General features: G+C 39.9%; 1 protein-coding gene across 1 annotated transcript in view; it reads right to left on the bottom strand.

The window, feature by feature from the left end:
- Positions 1-2,598: 2,598 nt before the first annotated feature.
- The window catches only part of MUC2 (mucin 2, oligomeric mucus/gel-forming), a 49,434-nt gene continuing 31,320 nt past the window's right edge, over positions 2,599-20,712 (bottom strand). The window contains exons 32-52 of the mRNA XM_017809445.1: positions 19,918-20,163; positions 18,616-18,855; positions 17,229-17,465; positions 15,455-16,164; positions 14,196-14,370; positions 13,396-13,643; positions 12,075-12,258; positions 11,747-11,951; positions 10,946-11,124; positions 10,258-10,327; positions 9,850-9,950; positions 9,661-9,692; positions 9,312-9,486; positions 8,642-8,746; positions 7,997-8,037; positions 7,268-7,390; positions 6,715-6,810; positions 5,955-6,083; positions 5,237-5,276; positions 4,816-4,945; positions 2,599-3,085 (exon numbers count right to left, since the gene is read on the bottom strand). Of these exons, the coding sequence (XP_017664934.1) occupies positions 2,890-3,085; positions 4,816-4,945; positions 5,237-5,276; positions 5,955-6,083; positions 6,715-6,810; positions 7,268-7,390; positions 7,997-8,037; positions 8,642-8,746; positions 9,312-9,486; positions 9,661-9,692; positions 9,850-9,950; positions 10,258-10,327; positions 10,946-11,124; positions 11,747-11,951; positions 12,075-12,258; positions 13,396-13,643; positions 14,196-14,370; positions 15,455-16,164; positions 17,229-17,465; positions 18,616-18,855; positions 19,918-20,163 (3,662 nt within the window). The 3' untranslated portion in view covers positions 2,599-2,889. The remainder of the gene's footprint in view (positions 3,086-4,815; positions 4,946-5,236; positions 5,277-5,954; positions 6,084-6,714; positions 6,811-7,267; positions 7,391-7,996; positions 8,038-8,641; positions 8,747-9,311; positions 9,487-9,660; positions 9,693-9,849; positions 9,951-10,257; positions 10,328-10,945; positions 11,125-11,746; positions 11,952-12,074; positions 12,259-13,395; positions 13,644-14,195; positions 14,371-15,454; positions 16,165-17,228; positions 17,466-18,615; positions 18,856-19,917; positions 20,164-20,712) is intronic.

Raw genomic sequence — 20,712 nt, 5'->3', positions numbered from 1 at the left:
GTCTTCCTCATTTTTCAAGGCAAAACTAAAACTGTTAAGTAGCGGGAGATGAAGAAAAAGAAACAAATCAAAAAGAAACCCTTTGCCAGCAATGAAAGTGGGAGACTAGACAGAAAGTCTAAGAGGATATGAACACAGGACTGAGGCACGGAGATGTGACATGGAGCTCTTGCTACTTCTCCCTCTTTGCTAGACTCCAGAAGAGAAGGAAATTCTTGGAGAATGGAGTCATTTTTTGAGGACAGAGAGAGTCAAGCCCATTCCCTTCCAGCACTAATGCTTTTTATGATGCTGCCAGGGTCCCTTGCCTGGAAGACAATGAGATCAGAAGGTCCCATGATCTCCTCTGAGTCCCTAAAGGGGCAAAGGGCAATGAGAGAGATTTCTTCAGTTTGTTCCCTGTTTTTTTCAAAAGAATCTCTGCTTGTGACCTGCAGACCCAAGAGCTCTTGTTTAAGAAACAAAATGCTTCATGGGATCAAATAGTACAGGTCTCCATTTACTTCCAAGAGGGTCATGGAGGGGAGCAAAAGTGCTACTCACTGTCACTCTTTATAGGACTACACAGTTAAGGCTTCTTTCCTTCCATTCTCTCCCAAAGCCTCTTTGTGGATTTCTCCACTAGAAATAGTTTCATCTGTTCAATTTTGTCATCCAGTTCCACTGGAAATGCAGGCACAAACTGAACCACACAGTTCTAAGGTGACTAAGGGTGCAGAAAGGGGTGGAGGTTTGACATGTACAGTTTGACCCAGAACTGCCAAGCACTTGTAAGAATTCTCTGACAGCATCCGCTTGGAAACCTGATTATGGGCAGCACGGACCCAGCACCAAAACTGGAAGGACTGCAACATAGAGCACTGTGACACCACCCGGTGCATGCATGTAAATGCCTTTCAGAATAATTTTTTTTCAGTGCTTACTAAGAGCATACAAGTGTCTGTGGGGAAACAGGAGCATTCCTTCTTGTCAGAGATAAAACCCTCTACTTCAGGAAATAGAAACTTCCTTTCGAGGCAGCTTGCTTTTTTGGTCCCAAGTAATTTTACATTCTTAGCCATAGACTGCCCTGCAGTGGTGAAGTCAAAATCTGCAGCCCTACTGTCTTACATAGAATCTTTAAACTTCCTTATTAAGAAGTAGTTCACCCATCACTAGAAGGGCCAGAAAGAGCCCATGCAAACAGAGCAAACAAAAAATGAATGCAGCAAGGAAGATTTCAGATTTCAGTGTAAATATAGTGTGCAGCAAAATGCCACTACTGGCTAGTAATAGTTTATCTTTTTTTCATAGGAAACAAGGCAGATTTGATCACACCTTGTATCTATTTGTGTCTGGAAGTTATTTTTTGACTTCAGCCAAATTTAACTGCAAAAATGAAAAACTCAAAGACAGCTAAATCTCAACAGATTTTGAGAAAAGCAGTTTTTGCAAAAGACTAGATGAAAAGTATGGCTGTTGTATCAGCAAAGAAATTGTTAGACAACAAAGAATCCACAGAGGAGAATGACTTTGTAGGTGTCCCAGGAGGTAAATATCAGTCACATCTCACAATGAACATAGAGATAAAAATCCTTAAAAACCCATAGTGAAGCAGAAACCAGGCTTCATTAGTTGCTTTGTAAACTGACAAAACTTCCTTAGATCAGCTACCTCTCCAACTCCACATAAATTAGCTCTCCAGTCATAGTATTGGAAAGCTTAAAAACATCTAGAGTTTCATTTTCTGCGTGTTCCTACCAGTGTCTGCGTCCTAAGCTGCAGCACATTTGATAGGCTAGTAGCAGCACAAAATAGTGCCACCAATCCCTTAGGTAGCAAAGATGCTACTATTGAGGTTGGCTGTTGCTCAGACTCTCAGAAGGGTAAAACACAATTACGTGTTCATTAACAGAGACAAAATAATACCAAAAGCCTTTTTTTTTTCACATACAACAGGGGTTGTTTACCCTCATTGTACTTCAGATGATTCAAGAGATGAACAACTTCCGGCTAATCTGCTTCAGCTCCACTTATGGCAAGATCAGATAAACAGGCACTTTTGAATGCAATTCAGCCAACCTGGTTTGGATGTGTTCTTTGTTGTGAAACGAATGTCAAAAATGGCTATTGCTCTCCATTTGCTGTAGAGGAAGCCTAAGATTACAAGCTTAGAGATGGGCATCTGTTTTGCAAAGGTTGGAATTTGGAGAGCTCTTACTATAGCAGTAACTGTACATCTTGAAAGCACTGTGAATGAACATATGTGAACATAGCTGAGGGACTATCTTTTTAGTGAAAATATATAACTGTGATGACCTGAGACAGTTCCAACATACACAGCCTTCCTAAAATAAGATCTGATGCTAAACTAAAAGTTTCTCCAAGTAATCTGAATCAATTATTCATCTTTGGCTTTGTTCTGGCAGACAGAATCAACTTCTCTGCCACCTTAAACATTGAAATTTCAATTTTTAGGGAGCCAGAAATAGACCCCCCAAAAAATTTAGGATATATATCACTCAACCTCCATTAACTTGAAAAAGAACTTCTCTTTTAGAACTCAGACTAATGAAAACAGTACGTAAATAACTACAGAAGCCATGTGTTTTTGAAATGTGCTTTTAATCATTCAGAGAAAATAAGCAGATTTTAAAAAGGATCCAAAAGGCTGTGCACTTGGAAGAATACAAATTTGTGTTCTTATTTTGTCACAAATAAATAGAGCACTGTTCAAAGTAATCAGAGAACAAATAGGATGCATTTACTGGGAAAAGTAATGTTCAAAAGTAGTCAAGAAAGCTAAGAATGGTGCACAGGCCTTTCAGTCAAATGCTGCTAGTTTTTTTCTGTCTTCATTTTGATGTTAAGCTGATGGCCGTCTTGGTACGGTTCAGAGATCTTGCCTTGTCATTTTCTTCTCTGCAACTCACTGGATTGTGGGATCTGGCATTCAGTGTCTTGACAGCTGCAGCTTTCCACATAGATGTACTTATGTGTCATTGAGTACCCACCAGGACACTTCAGTACCACGTACTTCTCAGTAGTCTGTGATTCTCTGCAGCAGGAACAGCTGTGATCCATAGAATTGGCCTCAGCAGAGTATCTAGTAAAATAGAAAATGGCAACATTACTCAGTGCCAGAAGCCAACATACAGAAGGAAAGGGTGAAATCACATACAGAACTCCTGTGAGAAGCTGCAGTTGTGGCTAATGGAAGCGCTAAGTTCATCTAACAGAACAGTGATTAAAATAATATGCTTTTAAAATTCATTGCACTTGCTGAGATTTCTTTTTTTTTGGTAAAACCATTCATATCAAAGTCCTATAAAAAACCCTCAGTGAGTACAAGATCATCAGCTTCCTTAGATCCCTCTCATAATCCTAGCACTGATGGATGTTAAATACACCAGATCAACAGTTTAGGGGGAGACAAAGCCTTGACCTGAATATGAAAACTGCATAGACAAAGGCCTACAACACCATATAGAATGGCATCACATCAATCATCTACAAAAGCTAAAATTGCATCACAGGAAAAAAATGCATATCCCAGTCAGGGCAGTGCTAACAGGAAAGGGAAGCAGTAGCTCTTTCTGTTTCTATCTCAAAGTATTTTTTGCAGTCTTGTGTTCATCAGCTTCCCAAGCACCATTCCTAACCTGCAGAATATGTCTATATCAGGCTATGAACTGCATCAAGATCCACCTTTTTTTTTGTATTTGTGTGCAGAAGCAACCACAGAAAGACCCTAGGATAATATGTATGGCCAGTCTTCGCGAGCGAAGATTTGGGAAAGGTCATTAACCCTTCGAGCCTGCGCAGTGGATTTTTTAGGTGAGACACAGCGTGCGCTGAACTGAGCCCACCCTTTAATCCTGAGGTTCATCTGCCGGGGCCAAGCAAACTTGGACAGTGGCAGTGAGGGTCTCAGGATGTAGGTTTGTTTAGAGTGACCTTCTCTTAGATGGATTGCCTCACAGGGCTGACGAGCTCCATCTGCCCGGGGGGCTGGGAATCGAACCCGGGTCGCAGCAGTGAAAGTGCAGCACCCTAACCACTAGACCACCAGGGGCCCCTAGGATGATAAGGTATTTCAAAATACTAATAAACTCCCCAGCCAATCATAGTTTCATGTGATACTAAAAATCAGTTTTCTCCCATGTAAGGTACCCTGTGGCATACTCAGTGATAGGCAGCAAGTGACAGTTTCTTTGGGGAGTTAGAATTGTGTTTTTCCAGTGCTCACTACCAGGTGTCCCATTAGCCACTCCCTTATAGCCACTTTTTTGTATATTCTCTCATTTCAGAGAAAAATGTACAGTCAAAATACTCTACTAATACCATCCCTAAAGCATCAGTTTTCTAATTTATATACTGTATAAAAATTGTAGGTTTGAATCTTCCTTTAAAAGATGTATGTGTTTCATTTTAGATGTTAACTATTGAGAAGCAGTTTTTGAGCTTAAGAGAATCAAGTCTGGCTGCTCCCTGGGCTCATTCCTATTACAGGAAATTATCCACAGGAAATTATCTTTCCTGATGATTTCTAGCAAAGGTGGTCTGACACAAATGACAGACAAGACAGCTGTTACTGGGTGAATAGACCTTATCATATCTGTCTGAATCCCAAGGAAATTTAATACATTCTTCTGCTTTGCATTAAGACAAATCAACTGTTCAGTCACAGATTTCATGGTTTTGTGTCTATGATTTGGGGAGCAGATAGTCCCAAGTCTTCTACCATTCTGTAGTCTGCCTATTTATTGTTCCTTTTATATAAACAAGCTCAGTGCCAGCAGAATTTAAATCTCATTGTCTGATAAGTTTACTTACAGCGAGACGGTTCCACATGTTCCCTCACACTCAGTCATGACAACTCTGTCCACGGAACGGCAGCCATTATAGACAATAAAGTCTTCTCTTTCACGGACAGAGCACGGTGTACTGCTATCCAGCGGTGCACCTAGAGGGAAAGATCAGAAAATACGCACAGTGAAATACCTCCAGAAGTTCCTTGCAGTTCAGCATTCCCTCGGCTTCACTAGTGCACTCAAAGAACTGTCTTAAGTGGTTTTTCTGCTTCAGCTTAAACTTTTCCAGAGAGATTGGACAGTGAATGCTTGGAATAACAAACATAAATATAAAAATATCTATTTAAATAGAAATATATCAGCCTCTATTACTGGAAAATGGTTTGATTGAAGAAGACAATTCATTCTCTGTATTGTTGATTCAGATACACTGGGATACTTACAGGTTTTGCAACAACCATTAGGTAAGAATGAAATAGTTCCCTAAAAGAACAAAGAAACAGAAAAAAATTATATTGTTTTATTTCTCAGTATTGAAAGAGGCTTTTAGGCCAATAACTAAAGAGAGCAATTCGTCAATCAATGGCTGGAAACGACCAGTGAACACTGCAGCATCGATCTGAATAAGTAAAGATAATGGTCTCTTCCAGACTTGAAATCTATCAATTTAAAAAGGATTGTGAAAATAAAAATAACTCTTTGAAGGAAGTCTACAGTTAACATAATGTCATTTTTCCTCAGAAACTATTCCAATAAATGCTTTCTTGAAGTTTTCTGTATTTGAATGAGGAGTATGCGCAGTGTTACAGGCAGCCTATTGACTGAACAACTTCTGTTTCTGTAACATTCAAGAAAACATGGTTCCTGTTGAGACAGGACCCCAAACAAAGCAATCAGCAAAGACTTAGTATCTCAGTGCTGACCAGTATTTTGGCTACTGAGAGACAGTTACCAGTTATAAGCCTCAAATTCTCACCCAGATATTTTATACACTGTATAGGGCTGTGCATGGATGCATTAGAAACTTTTGCCCTTGTGACTGAGAAGCTATGGTGAAGGGTCATCAGAGCTTAATTTTACTTTTGTTCTTAGTTAGATGGCTGAACTAAACTGAAGTAATCTATATATGGAGTAGAGGGTAAATTTTCCATTTTTACTTACAGGTTTGCAGCTGTCCTCATTAAATGCTGGACAGGTAATCTCAGATGTGGAAGAGATAAGCTGGTTGTGGATTTCTACACAGCTATAAATGGTGCAGTTGTTGTTAGGATCATTTTTAAAATCTCCAGGCTGCAAGCAAAATGCAAAATGTAATAAGAAAAGCTGAAGGGAGCTCAGACAGAAATTTTCTTGTCCTCTGACAATGACTTTCCTCTTGTTTCCCAGTAAATTATTTTTAACAGCCATTTCAGATACAGATTGTTACATATACTGCAATGTACCATATATGGAAAGAATCTTCAGTTTTACATGGGATTTTCCTTGAGAAAGAAAAATGCCTCTAAACTATGTAGAGTACCTTAACAAAATCACCCACACACAGCTAGACCATTATATGCTAATTAAGAACAATCCTAAACTTCCACCCTACAGGGGCAATACAATTGTTCCATATGCAGGCTTTACTAGTGTTCATACAGAAATCAAACAACGTAGATAAGCCCAAGCTTCCAGACAACTGAAAGAAAATCCCTTCCAATGGTATTGGATTTGTCATTCCAAGAAGAGCCTTCCAGAAAATTTGATTTCATGAGACCTACCTTCAGGTAAAAATATTGTAGATAGGTTTTGCTTTAGATGAGTCTTTGATCTTTCAGGTGTAAACTTACACTAAGCCTTGTCTCTGGCAAGGAGATGTTCCCCTTCTGAAACAGGGAACTTTACATATTTGGTAGAGACACAGAATGTAGAGCATACTTACACTCAAGATGAGTTCATCATTGTTTGCATGTATAATACACTTGGTCTGCACACATTTTCCACAACATTCACCTTTCACTGGTTGAAGTTCATATCCCTAGATATTAAAATTAATTAAAAACAATAGCACTATAATAGATGAATTTTTGAGAAATAAATGAAAACACACCAATCCATTGATTGATTATACTTTGAAGTGCACTCTAGATTTGTGACTTTCTGTGTTCCAACCCAATAGAAGACAAATAATAAAAGCAGATTATAGATGGAATAAATTAAAGCACTGCAATGCAATAAATATGCCTAATAATTGAATATCCCTCCATTAAGTGCTCTACAGAAATTTCCCAGCTAATCTGGCCAATATGAACTGAATACTGTCAGTTTTGTAGTCAAGCTGCATGCAGCAGATTGCTCGAAGGACAGTTGGCATCCACACTGGAGTTGGTCTCTGAATTTCAACTCCCTGTTCTTTGCTTAATACCACTCATTGATCAAAGTGATTTTCACATAAATGAGTATTTTGGGTTTTTTTGTTTAGGTTTGTCACTTACCGGTGCACAGTATGTATTGCATGGAAGAGGTTCACATGAGATGATATTCAGTTGAGTGCTGACGTTAACTTCATTTGTGCAGAAACAATTCTGACACTTATCAACAAAGACTGAGGAGTTAGGCTAAAAATTTTAAGAAAAAAAAAGCATATGTTAATGGTATATGACATGTTTGACATTTATTTTCAAAAAATCTGTAAATCAAGCAAGGGAAAAGGAAAAAAATCTTAAAGACAATTGGATAGCTATCTGGCTAGCCATTTATAAAGCCAACATTTTAAACACTGAATATAATTTAATGTGTGTCTTTATGGAAGTCCTACATAGCAATGATAAACTCTGATATTAAAAGGACAGGCACAATTACTAGGCCCAAGAGAATTTATTAGAAATCTAGGTTTGTTTAGAATAGCACTTATTCACGTATCTTTTAATTTTTGAAAGCAGAGTCTTAAAACTGCAACAATGTACTGACAATAAATGGGGACTGACTTTTTAAAATGCAAGCACATTTAACCCAAATCTCTCTCCTGATACTGACATACAAGCAACTCTTCCATTTCTTTCATACACAACAACCTTTTCAGGAGAGATTTAGGCTTTGTGAAATTGATGACCTCCTGACAGAAATTGGAAAATTTCTAAAATATTGATTGTACTGGATAAACCTCTTCACAGTATTTGTGATCAAGTATACTAACTGGTCTTTTAGGCATTTTTAGAACTTACCAAGAACTCAGCACTCTCGTGAACACAGACTCCCTTGGGAACTGTTAAAAAGCAAGAAGTTAGATGTTAACGTAGGAAAAAAGAATAAAAAATTTCTTCGCACCACTCTAGTCAAACTCATTTCTTCCACAATGAATTCAAATTCATTGGTTATTCCTCCATTCTGGTAGCAGACATGACATGTATAAAGTATAAGAACTAATACTGCATGTGCAAAAAGGGAAGATTTGTCCTAATATATGCAGTCCAGTTCATAGCCAAGAATGTCCAGTTAATAGGTACCAAGTACTTCCTTCTTTCAATTACCAAGAACAAAGTAGTCTTTGTAAAGCTGTCTTCTACTGGGGATGCTTATGGGGACTTTTTGCTAGATTAAGCTGAGACCACAGTCACAGTTAATTCTGTAGCTGATCTTACATGTATTTACAATCAGGAGAATTGAACTTGAGTCACCTGAGGTGTTTCTGATTTCCTAGTTGTCATAACTATAGCAGTAGTAACCAATGTTAATAGTAACTAATTTCTAGAATCTGACTGTATTGAATATCTCCTTCAATAGGCTATTGCATACAGTCTTATTAAGTGTAATGATCAATTCTGTAATATATAATGCTAATCATTGTAATATATTTCCAAGGAACTTACCACATTGGTACACAGGACAGCACTGACCACTGGGAATATAAGAATGAATTTCAAATCCCAGTGTGCACTTGGGAGCTTTAGCTGTGCAGAGGCTTGTATTGCATTCTGAGGGAAAAAAAAAAAAAAAGAATAAGCCAAAAAGTACACTATATCACAGCTACTAGAAATAAGCACCTATCAAAGCATTTAGGATGAACTTTCCATAGGAAACAGACCAGATTCTCTTCAGATAAACAAATTGCAGAAAGGGAACCTATTTTTCCTAGTAAATCTAGGCACTTGTTTGGGGGTACTGCATTAGTTTATGAAACTTTTTCTACTAGGTAATTATCCTGTATTAATAAAGTATCCCAATTCTATGCAGAGAAGTAATGAACAGCTGTTACTCTCTCCAGTATTATAGGCAACTGCTGCAAAATGAAAATCCACAGAGAATTCTTGCTTGAATAAAACTCAAGAACTAGAAATTGAGTTGTGTTGAGTCCCATAACTGTAGATTCAGTTATCCTGAATAATTTCAATATTAAAATGCACTTTAATTGCTGATTTTAAAAGGCATGAGGAAAAATACTGTTTTGGGACTAACTGCTACAGGTCTGGTGCTAAAGTAGTGCAGTCTCTCTCTGTTTCTAAGCAGTATAGAAAAACTAGAAACATAGTATAAACTCACTGCAGGTGACAAGAGGGCAGCAGGAGTCTTCAGGATTGACTTCAGTGACCTGATAGAAGCCTTCTCCATTACAAGTGACATGTTGTTCAGCACATTCATGAGGCTGGCATACAATGCCATATTCCCCTTCCAGGCAAGTACAGTCCTGACAGTCTACTATAAACTTTTCCCCAAACTGTCATTAAAGAAAATAAAATTAGTGATTGCACAGTTACCAATTAAAAAGAACAGAAGTAAAATCAGGAATAAAAAGCTGGGAAACCACAAAACAAGCCTGCACCAGTGGAGACCGCTCTCTTCTCCCAGTCCCCAACTTCTACTTTTAATCCAAAAGCATATGGCATCGTACCTCTCTTGGGATCATATCCACTCCAACACAGCCTGTGAAAATATCAAAATAAATCTCCATTACCAGTTACATACCAGTAGGCATCTCTACTATATGTTGACTGCATACAGTCAGACCTGTGTTGCATACATAAGAAGGAAACAACAGAGAGGAAGCGAATATGCATCCAAGTGAAGTGATAAAACTCACCACAGGTTTTCACGCAGACATCCACGCCAGAGTCATACAGCATTGTTCCATTGGGACAGAAACAGCCTTCCACTTGTTTAGTTGAAGTTTCATTTTGGTGACTATGAAACAAAATGTTCAGAGGAACACCATTACTGTCATAGGCACATAGAGGAGGATTATGCCAAATAACCTTTCACTGAAGATACAGTGACAAATGATCTTCAGATTTGTGATTAGAGATTGTCAGTGTTTGTGTTTGGTCTAGCTGAACAACATAAACAGTAGAGGCACCCAGACATAGGATCAACAGAACAGTGGTAACAAATTTGTCAGTTTAAGATATGAAAGGAGGTTGATTTTCCTCATTCATCTGTGCATTAGATATGAGTGAACAGTTGTAGAAGGTATAACTAACTAATTATTTACCTTGATTTGCAGGTTGGCTCTTTAATAGGACCACATGCTCTGAACTCTTTTCCTGAGGGGCATTCGTGAGCTGGAATGGAAGAATAAAAAGGAGGAAGAGCTCAGTAACTGTCATATAAAAGCCTCATGACCTTATGCCAAGAACTTAAACAGTGTTTACTCATTCTCCTATGTATCTGTGACAATCCTGAGAAGCAAGGAGAAAAAATCTCAGATATCAGACTCATGTCTCCGAATGAAATTATTTTATGCAATTTAGCCAGAGATAGGGAACCATCTTTACATTAATGTGATAAAGCCAAGAGACTGCATCTCGATTACAATTCTTTTGCACAACTTCTCAGGAGGGAGTGTATTCCTACTCTTTGTCATCCTCTTACTACAGCTGAAAAGTAATGCATATATCACTAAATAGAGTGATCTGCTGATGCCTGCAAAACACAAAACTGTCTGTGTACATAAAAGGTGTGTACTGATATAGATGTTTCTGGCACAGTCAATAGATGTTTATTTTTGCAGGCTCATTTATATTTCCATTGTTAAAAATGTTAACTGCAAAATTACTTAAGGAAAGCAGCTGGTGTGATTTATTGTTGTCTTCATTGCTCGGAAAGCAGTACAACATTACTATTGAAATGTTTCCATACAAGCTTCCTTAATAATTCAAGATAAATGGCCAAATACTTACAGCATACACCATTGGTGTGACCTCTCCAGTCAATGCATACACCTTGATCAGCACAGGTGGCAGCATAGATCTGCAGACTTGAGCATTCCAGGTCTAGGTTGGGAAGTACACAACTATCAAAAACGCAGGCTGCATAGTACTTTTCAGGCCGCACAAACTCATGGCATGGCTTGAACACACTAGAAACAGAAATATTTATCATTATTAGTTATTGAATGATCCATAAATTTTTCAATGTGCTTAACCTGGTATGATGTGGCAACAGAAGATGTGGACGTGGACTATGGATGAGAGATTTTTACTGAGAGCACTTATCCAGATTGTAACCTTTCAACATATCTTAAAGAATTCTCCACTCACCTACAAAGCACTCAGACACAAGTATTTTCAGGCCAGGAACTACATGAATATTACTGAGTGCAACCATGTGCTCCCTCTTTAAAGACATTTTGTTTGGGTTTGGGTTTTTTTTTTTAATTCTGACATGGTGTTTTAAAAATTAAGATCTTTGTTTTCAGTTGGACTCTGTTTTCTGCTAAGTGAATGTGGGAAAAGGCATAGGACAGAGGAGGGCAAAGACTGTAGAAGCACATGAGAACATCAATGAAGGTTAACATAGCAGTCAGCGGGTTGAAAGAAACTGTCAGCAAAGAATAACAACCAGAAAAAGTAAAAGGAGTGGAAGCAACCCACAAAGCTACAAGAAATAAAAGGTAGAAACACTTTTCATTGAAAAATTAATCCTAAAATTGCCAATTCAATTGAAGATACCAGGCTTGTAAACCCAAGAGGAATGTCTACCTTCCCAAAAGAAGCTCGCAGATGGAAGATTCTTTGCAAGGCTCTGCTGGGGTTGTGCTAGGTGAACTTGTAGGATTTAGGCCTGGAGAGCACTGTGGTTTGGAAGGATCAACAACCTGCCAGTGATCTGCCATGGTTTCACAGTTTTCTGCAATGTTTCCATTCGGCAACATGCAGTCATCTGCGGTGTTGTTATTGCAAGTACCTAAAATTGGTAAGGGGAGAAAGAATTCACTCACAGATTTGTTATCAAATTCTATTCATCTTTGTAAGCAGGGCTGTCATTGTGGTTTTCTGAGAGTACAAATATTGCAAGAGCAAGCCTTACCGCACTGTCCCTGAGTGTTGTTACCAAACAGGCTGTAGGGCATTCTGATAGAAAAGGACAAGCCATTGTAGGTCACATTCATTTTTAGCTCAGGAATTTCCACAACACGATTTATTCCTGACTCATAGATGCTCACGCCAAACTTTTTATAAGGCAAAGCCACTAACTGATTGTTTACTGTCACCTAATAAACAAAGGAAAACAGAAAAGAGGCATATATTTAGTTTGACTTCAGAAAACAATTGACTGTTCATTTGCATTGCAGAGAGAATGTAAAGGTAAATAATATCCTTTTCATTTGTATCAAGTGTCCCTGTGTTTCCTTTTATGTTACTGGAAAGCCAAACTTTTCTTCTCTGAGCCAAAAAAAGCCTATCAACCTCTGTTAAATTAAGATAAAATTCAGGGTTTAAACTAGCTAAATCCTAACACTTAACAGAATCATTAGAGAGACTATGGCATTGAGGTCACCTCGTGAATGTGGAATATAAAATTCTCCTAAATTTATACTGTATAAAGTTTTAACTTTCCTGGAATAAAGGGAATATGCTTGTTGGAAAACTGAATGAAAGAAATAAGACTAAATCTGTATTATTTATTTAAATACTGTAGCCAGGATATGATTCTGTGATTCTATGAACTAACACTACGACTTTTACTCAGCAATGGCAGATTTCTTTGCTTCAGAGAAAAAAAGAAGGTCTAAATGTTGCGAATTTTCAACAATATGCTGCAATCTGACATAATATTCTCACACAGTAATGTACAAAAATAAAGGTACAAAAATAAACCGAACAAAGAGCATAAAGCTACAGACACTTCTCATCCAATTTTGAAGGCCCAAAGCCAGGACATCATATTTATCAATGAAATAAACATGTAAGTGCTCTTATTCCAGAAGTTAAAAAGGTGAAACAAATCAGAGATAGTAATGTAACTTTTTTAAAAGGCTTAAGGCTAGTACTTTATTGTTATGTCTACTTTACATTACCTCCTCCCATTCAATATTTATTGTTTCCTTTGTTACATTAACATTAATTATAAATCAACTTATTTTATATCCTTAACTCTTAGTAATTTGTCCACACTTGTGCATTTAGGAGAGATAGGGCACTGAAAATATTTGAGATTAAAAAGAGAAGAAGAATTTTTTCTCTCATGTTTAGAGTCAAAAAAGCAGTCCTTCAAATCAGTCCCATTTTATAATCTAAACTGTTATTGAATCTAAAACACAGATTACTTTTAATTTTTTTTCAAAACATTGTGAATATACTTATCATTTTGATGTGATATCAAAATCAATGGTAACATTCTCTCATACCTCTACTTCTACAGTATTTGGTTTCACCGTTGCTATCCTCACTTCCTGAGTTTCATGTCTCACAATGAGCGTTCGAGGACAGGAGACCACATCTCGTGAATCACAATGGTAGTTATCAATGTAGACACCAAAGTTGTCAACTTTCTTATTAATCTCTTCCACAAGGACATATGTACAATTCCCTTGGTAGCTGTAGTACAGTCCATCAAAAGTCATGTAATGTGGGTCTCCCCAGCCAGTGCAGTAGCCTAAAAAAGCATACAGCTAAGTCAGACTCTTATGGCAACATACAGAATCAGATCAGACTACAAACAAAATCTATAGGTGTGGGAATCATCTCATCAAACTTTAAGCATTTAAGTTTTTTAAGTGTGTTTGTCAATGCAGGAGCTTGTTATGTAGGAGTCATCAATAAAAAAACAGGCTCTTTCAAGGCACAGTTCATCTGACATTACTGACAGACAACTGAGAATAGGATTAACTGTACCACAGATATATCTTTACCAATAGTCTGAACGAGCAATATATAGGCTTCTACCCTATAGTGTGCATCTGAACATTTAAATCCTGCTTTGGGAGACCATTTTATTCTACTAACCCAACAGTTACGTAGAAATGATGGCAACTTAAGCAAACACTTCAGTTAGCAAAAAAGAATCAATGAAGCACTCCAAACAGACCCACATTAGAAGACTGAGGGTCACAGTCTTGTGCAATCTTGTCCCCTAATAAATATTGTTAGTCATGACAATAGTATTGTTCCCACAGGAGATTAAATACTCAACAAAATATATACTTACAATCACACTCCCAATGCCAACAGCATCCATCCTCATCAATGACTGGCACAGGAGAAAGCCCATTGGCACAGGTAGGTTTAGGAGGTGGATTACAGATTATGGGAATCACCTGGACGATATTGTCTTCTATACATATTGCCTTAGTGCAGTTACAGAGCCACCATGACTCACCTTGCTGTGTTTGAAAAGAGGGGAAGGGGGAAGACAGAGAGAAACCTTATGAAGCAGTGAGTCTGATTATCTTCTGCAGATTTTTAAAACACCATGTGTTTAATGACAATTTTTCCCCAGCAGAAATCTGAAAAGCTGCTAAGTTAAAAGTGTTACTTACAAAAGTCAAGGCACTAAACTGAAATGGGAATCACCTTTTCTAGTTTCAGCTATCTAAAAGTTACATGTTTGATCTAATCTCATCACCTAGACAGCTTCTCTAAGCAACAGTGAAAGACACTGACCAATATCAACGTTCAATATATGATCAATTCCCTTCCATGAATGATTAGAACAGATTAACAGTTAAAGCTACGGTGAATGCCAGCTGTTCGGGAAGAAACATCCAAGGTGATTATGTGCATGCCTTGTGACTGTATGCATTTTTTCTATCTTCCACTGTTTTTTTCAAACCATGTATAATTTTCATTCCTGCATATCTACTGAGCAAGTTGATAGGCATCTAAGCTGTGAGGAGGCTTTAGAATTGTACAAGACATTAATTTGTCTGTCAGAGGTGGAAGGCTCAAAAAAAAATCAGAACTCTCAGTCAAATTTGACGAGCATTTGAATCTGGTGATCTGTTTCATAGTCCTCTCCTGAAACCAGAATATGAACAAGTATGACCCTTTCAAAACTCAGACAAATTCAACGCTCTGGTTTCTTGTTGGGCTGCACTGTAAACACACAATATTTTCCCACTTTGGGCCTAGTCAAAAGCAGAAACAGAAAAGATAGTTTAGCACCACTTAGCTCTTGGTTACCTCTTCATCAAAGTTATCCTGCAATAAAGAGAAACACTGAACAGGGATCTAGCTCCTTGAAGAAAACTTTTTAAAAACAATCCTTGAAGAATTAATAGCAGTATATATCAATCTGAATATCATTAGAAGTCTCGCTGATACCCAAGAAAACAGAAAGAAATAGAACAGGCCGAATCTTCCTATTCAATCCAGTTCAATGCCTACTCTGTATGTTACTAACATTGAAGTTATGTGTCTAGTCTCCATCCAAATCAGAATGCTAAAAAAACCATGAGATCTACTCACCTCATAAGATTCATTAGGTAAAATAGAACATATTTTTTTAGGCGTAGTTGGTGTTAGACCTGTAGTTGAACTTGAGCCACTAACTGGAGTAACGGTACTGTATGTAGAACTTCCTGTAGTGGTGACTGCAGTTGATGTTGCAGTTGTCCCAGATGTACTAGTTGAGCCAGGTGAAAGAGTTTCTAAGGTGGTGGAGGTGGTGGTTGCAGTACTTATGGTAAAACTGCTAGAGGTGGTTCCTGAAGTGGTGGTAAAGGTTTTGGTTGGAGTAGTACCAGAGGTGGTGACTGGCACAGAGCTGGTTGATGCTGAAGACAGAGATACAGTACTGCTAGGAGTAGACCCCAGAGAGGATGGTCCTGAAGTTGTGGTGCTGACAGGGGCAGTATGTGATCCTGTTGGAGGGCTCGCGGTCCTGGTGGTAGTGGTCTCATGGCTAGGTGTTTCTGTTACTGGTGTGGTGCTGGTGGATCTTGAGGGTGTGGGACCTGAAGTAGTAGTTTTGGGGGTCGATTCTGTTTCAGTGACTTCAGAGGTGGTGATGGTCACTGGGCTTGTTGACACCGAGGATGTTGACTGCTGAATAGTGGTGCTTCTGGTAAACACTGTACTTCCTCTTTCTGTTGTTCTAGTTGTTGGCAGTGGAGTAGCTGAAGGAGTAACTGGAGTACTTGTCTTTGTCGGTGTCTCTGATCCAGGTGTTGTACCCTCTTTATGACAGGGAGAAAACACAGTATTTTAGGTAGGGAAATTCCATTTTCTTCATAATTTCATCTCATTTTCTAATAAGCAAATGTAATTCAACAAATATAAGCATAGGGTCTTTAGATAAGAATAAAACAGAAACTGTTTTATTAATGGTTTTTGCATCACAGAGGGATTATTAATAAACTCTCCTACATCTTCTATAGGAGACATTATATAAAAGCTTGATCAACAATCAGTCTCAGGTGGAAGAGCTTCTGTAATGTTAAAACTTGATACTGCAGAGAAGAGTTCAGCTGTCCTAAACCCAGGGGAATCCACTGAGCGATCAACGCTCAGTGAACTCTTTGATTAATTCTGTATTGCCATCTTACTATATTCTATGGACAGACCATTACTCCCTGTGCTACTTCATGTGGCACATTCATACCACCATTGATTATGCTCAGTCATTTGATTCTAACGAAACTGAGCAGTTGCTGGAGCCAGTATATATTCTATATCTAACTCCCAGACTCACTCATAAGATATTTTGGGATGTTAGGAACCCCAATTCACTTTTCTGGTTTTTCATTTTCACATGGCCAGTTTTCATTACAGGCCATGCAGACTCCTTTAAAATAGTATTTAATCAGCATTTTAGAAAGTGTCCAGGGAACTCAGAGGCCAGCCACAGAGCCATCTGTTTGTGCTTTTATAGCATCATGTGATACATGGTAGATAGAGTAGTACTGTGTACATAATAAGAGTGCAGTAATGATCCTGGAGGAAGTAAGATAACACTGTTTCTGCCCACACAGTCCACAGAGAGAGTCCTTCAACAAAAATTAATTTGCATCTGGGTGAGAACAGGCAAACCCCTTCATGTACTTCATGTATTCTTACAGAGGAAGATTCCCTGGGATGGCAGAGGATATTGACATTGCTGCCAAAATGTTAGCTTTGTATGATTTTTTAGAAATATACATCAACCACACTCCTGTAGAGTACAAAAACTAAGATACATGGTAAGCTGCCAATAAATCCAAATTTCTCAAACCCACAAAAAAAAAGAAAGCCACAGAATTACCTAATGCTAATGTAGTTGGAGGCTGAGGGGTCCTGGTGACAATACTTTCAGGAGGTGAGGTGGTTGTTGATGATCCAGGAACAGTTGTGGTTGTCCCTGGGGTGCTGCTGCTGGTGGTGCTGATGGGGGGCACCGTGGTGCTGGCAGTGCTGGTAGAAGTCTCCCCTGGTCTTGCAGTGGGAGTGGTTGTTGATTTTGTTGAAGGGGATGCTGTGCTTGGTGTCGATGAACCTGGGCCTGTTAGAAACAGCAGGCACAGAGAAAGGAGACAAAGGCACAAGATGTATGAGTGGGACTCCATATGCTCTGAACAGAAATAGCATATTATGCAGCTGACACAAACCTACAGCGCTCAGGACAGTTTTAGCACAGGAAAGACCTCTATAACTAGCCCCAAGAAAGTAGGCTCCTTGCAAATCATGGCTGTCCTTTCCCAGCAAAGAGATTACGGATGGTGCTGGAAGTTGCCTCTCACAAAATCAGAAAGAACTACCAGGAGGAGGAGTAATGATTTCGAGCTGCCTTGGGGTTTTCTATCTCTGCCTCATTAACTAAACAGCTCACTGACTCACGGAGTAAGAGGTGAGAGTGGAAGCTATGATCAGGGAAGGGACTATGCCCAGGAGTATGTTATAGGATTTCCCTGCAGTATAATGTCAGCCCAATGAAGGGCTTCCCAGAGCACTACTGGATGTCATCAGCCAAAGACCACAGTTCACACCAAGTGGCAGTCTGCAGAGTGAAACTATTCCCTAAAGCCTGCCAAGAGAATCCTTCCTTCCTGCTTCTATAACCACTGCCAACCTTTAGCACTGACTGGGAAAATAAGGAGGAGAAATGGAGGAAAGTCCGCACAGCTGTGCTCAAACAGTGCCTAAAATACCAGTACCAAAAAACAGTACCCGCACCCCAACTGTATACCATAGGTCCACTGACTACATTCTGGACAGATGAAAGACGAGGTCCTACAGCAGCAAAAGTGAGGTTTCCCATCAGTTCAGCATCTCTCTAAGCTGGACATCAGGATGAAATACATCCCCGCAACCCTGTTGAGTCAGGGAAGCCAAGACCTTCTCCCCAGAAACCCTCAATTGTTGTTCCTTTGAAATAATCAGCCCAAGGGCCAGCTTTGGGCATAGGCCACTTTCAGAGGATAGCCAGCAGTTACATCTACATCTGATCCCATAGAGAGGCAAGAATAGCCCCCGAGATTAGCTCAGTTGCCTAGAGCATGCTGCAAATAACACCAAGATTGTGGGTTTGATCCCTGTAAGAGCCATTCCATCTCAGAATATTCTTTCAAATCCTTCTGTGAAATAGAGGTGCTCATGAACCTCCATTACCCCCAAAGCAAGGGAACATATGAAAGCAAAAAATGCAGAAGTACCTGGAGGTGGTAGGGTGGTGGTGTATGTTGGTATGGGCGTGGATGTGCTTGAAGTAGTTGGGGTGGGTGTTGGTGATCCAATAAAAATTGTGGTTGTCCCTGGGGTGCTGCTGCTGGTGGTGCTGATGGGGGCCACCGTGGTGCTGGCAGTGCTGGTGGAAGTCTCCCCTGGTCTTGCAGTGGGAGTGGTTGTTGATTTTGTTGAAGGGGATGCCGTGCTTGGTGTCGATGAACCTGGGCCTGTTAGAAACAGCAGGCACAGAGAAAACAGACAAAGGCACAAGATGCATGAGTGGGACTCAATGTGCGCTTAACGGAAATTGCATCTTAAGCAGCTGCCACAGTCCTATAGCGGCCAGCCCACTCTTGGCACATGAAAGGCCTCTATCATTAGCCCTTCATTTCTGCCCCTAGAAAGCAGACTCCTCGCAAATCCATTGGGTCACGGCCATTCTATCCTGGCAAAGAGACTAGGGATGGTGCTTCAGGGTGTCTCTCACAAAAAGAGAAAGACCTACCAGTTGGCAAGAGATTATGAGGAGTAATACTTTTGATCTGGCTGAGGCTTTCTGTATCTGCCTCATTATCTAGAATATCTTTGTACCTCATCGAGTAAGGGCTGAGAGAAGGTGTGATCAGGGAAAGAAGCATGCACAGGGATATGTTCCTGCCTGATTGTCATGTACTTGTCCTAATGTCACCCTCATGAATGGCTTCGCAGAGTACTAGAGGATGTTATCAGCCAAAGACAACAGTTCACAGGAAGTGGTAGTCTGCAGAGTGAAACTGTTCCCAAAAGCCAGCTAGGGGAGTCCTTCCTTCCTACCACTGCCAACTGTTAGCACTGATAGGGCAAAGCAGGAGGACAAAGTAAGGAAAGTTTGTACAGCTGTGCCAAAAGAGTGCCTGAAATGGCAGTGCCAAAAAATCCAAGCACCACTTCAATTGCACAACATGGGTCCAGGAATAACATTCCCAAGAGTTGAAGGATGAGGTGCAACAGCAGCAAAAGCAAGATTTCCCGTCACTTCAATATCTGTGTAATATAGGGCTACACTATGACGTACCTCCCAGAAACCTGTTGAGTAAGGGAAGCCAAGACTTCTTCCCAAGGACCCCTAAATCCTCAACACATCTGAAATATCCAGCCCAATGGCCAGCCTAAGGCACCGGTTATTTCAGGGAATGCCCAGCAGTTTACACCCATTCCCAATCCCATACAGAGGTACAAATGGAGGTGCTCATTGAGTTCAATTCCTCCCAAAGAACAGGAACATATGAGAGCCCCGATCAGAGAAGTACCTGGAGGTGGTAGGGTGGTGGTGTATGTTGGTATGGGCATGGATGTGCTTGAAGTAGTTGGGGTGGGTGTTGGTGATCCAATAAGAATTGTGCTTGTCCCCGGGGTGGTGGTGCTGATGGGGGTGGTGCTGATGGGGGGCACCGTGGTGCTGGCAGTGCTGGTGGAAGTCTCCCCTGGTCTTGCAGTGGGAGTGGTTGTTGATTTTGTTGAAGGGGATGCCGTGCTCGGTGTCGATGAACCTGGGCCTGTTAGAAACGGCAGGCACAGAGAAAACAGACAAAGGCACAAGATGCATGAGTGGGACAGAACACAAATATGCTCTAAACAGAAATTGCATGTGAGGCAGCTGCCACAGATGGAAAGAGGTCAGCCCACTCTTGGCACATGAAAGGCCTCTATCAGTAGCCCTTCCTTTCTGGCCCCAGAAAGAAGACTCCTTGAAAATCTGTGCACAGACAGGGTCATGGCCCTCCTCTCCTAGCAACAGATTAGGGATGGTACTGGAAGGTACTTCTCAGAAAATCAGAAAGATCTACCAAATGGTAAGAGATGGAGTGGAATAATGCTTTTGATCTGGCTGGGGTTTTCTATCTCTGCCTCATTAACTAAAACCCTCACTAACTCATGGAGTAAGAGGTGAGAGTGGAAGCTGTGATCAGGGAAGGGACTATGCCCAGGAGTATGTTCCCACCTGATTGTCGTAGGATTTCCCTGGAGTGTAACGTCAGCCCAATGAAGGGCTTCCCAGAGCACTACTGGATGTCATTAGCCAAAGACCACAGTTCACACCAAGT

Source organism: Lepidothrix coronata, unplaced genomic scaffold (genome assembly GCF_001604755.1).
Source record: "Lepidothrix coronata isolate B3197 unplaced genomic scaffold, Lepidothrix_coronata-1.0 Scaffold1, whole genome shotgun sequence".
NCBI lineage: Eukaryota > Metazoa > Chordata > Aves > Passeriformes > Pipridae > Lepidothrix > Lepidothrix coronata.
The sequence above is the reverse complement of the archived record's forward strand: the minus strand, read 5'-3'. Positions and strand labels throughout refer to the sequence as shown.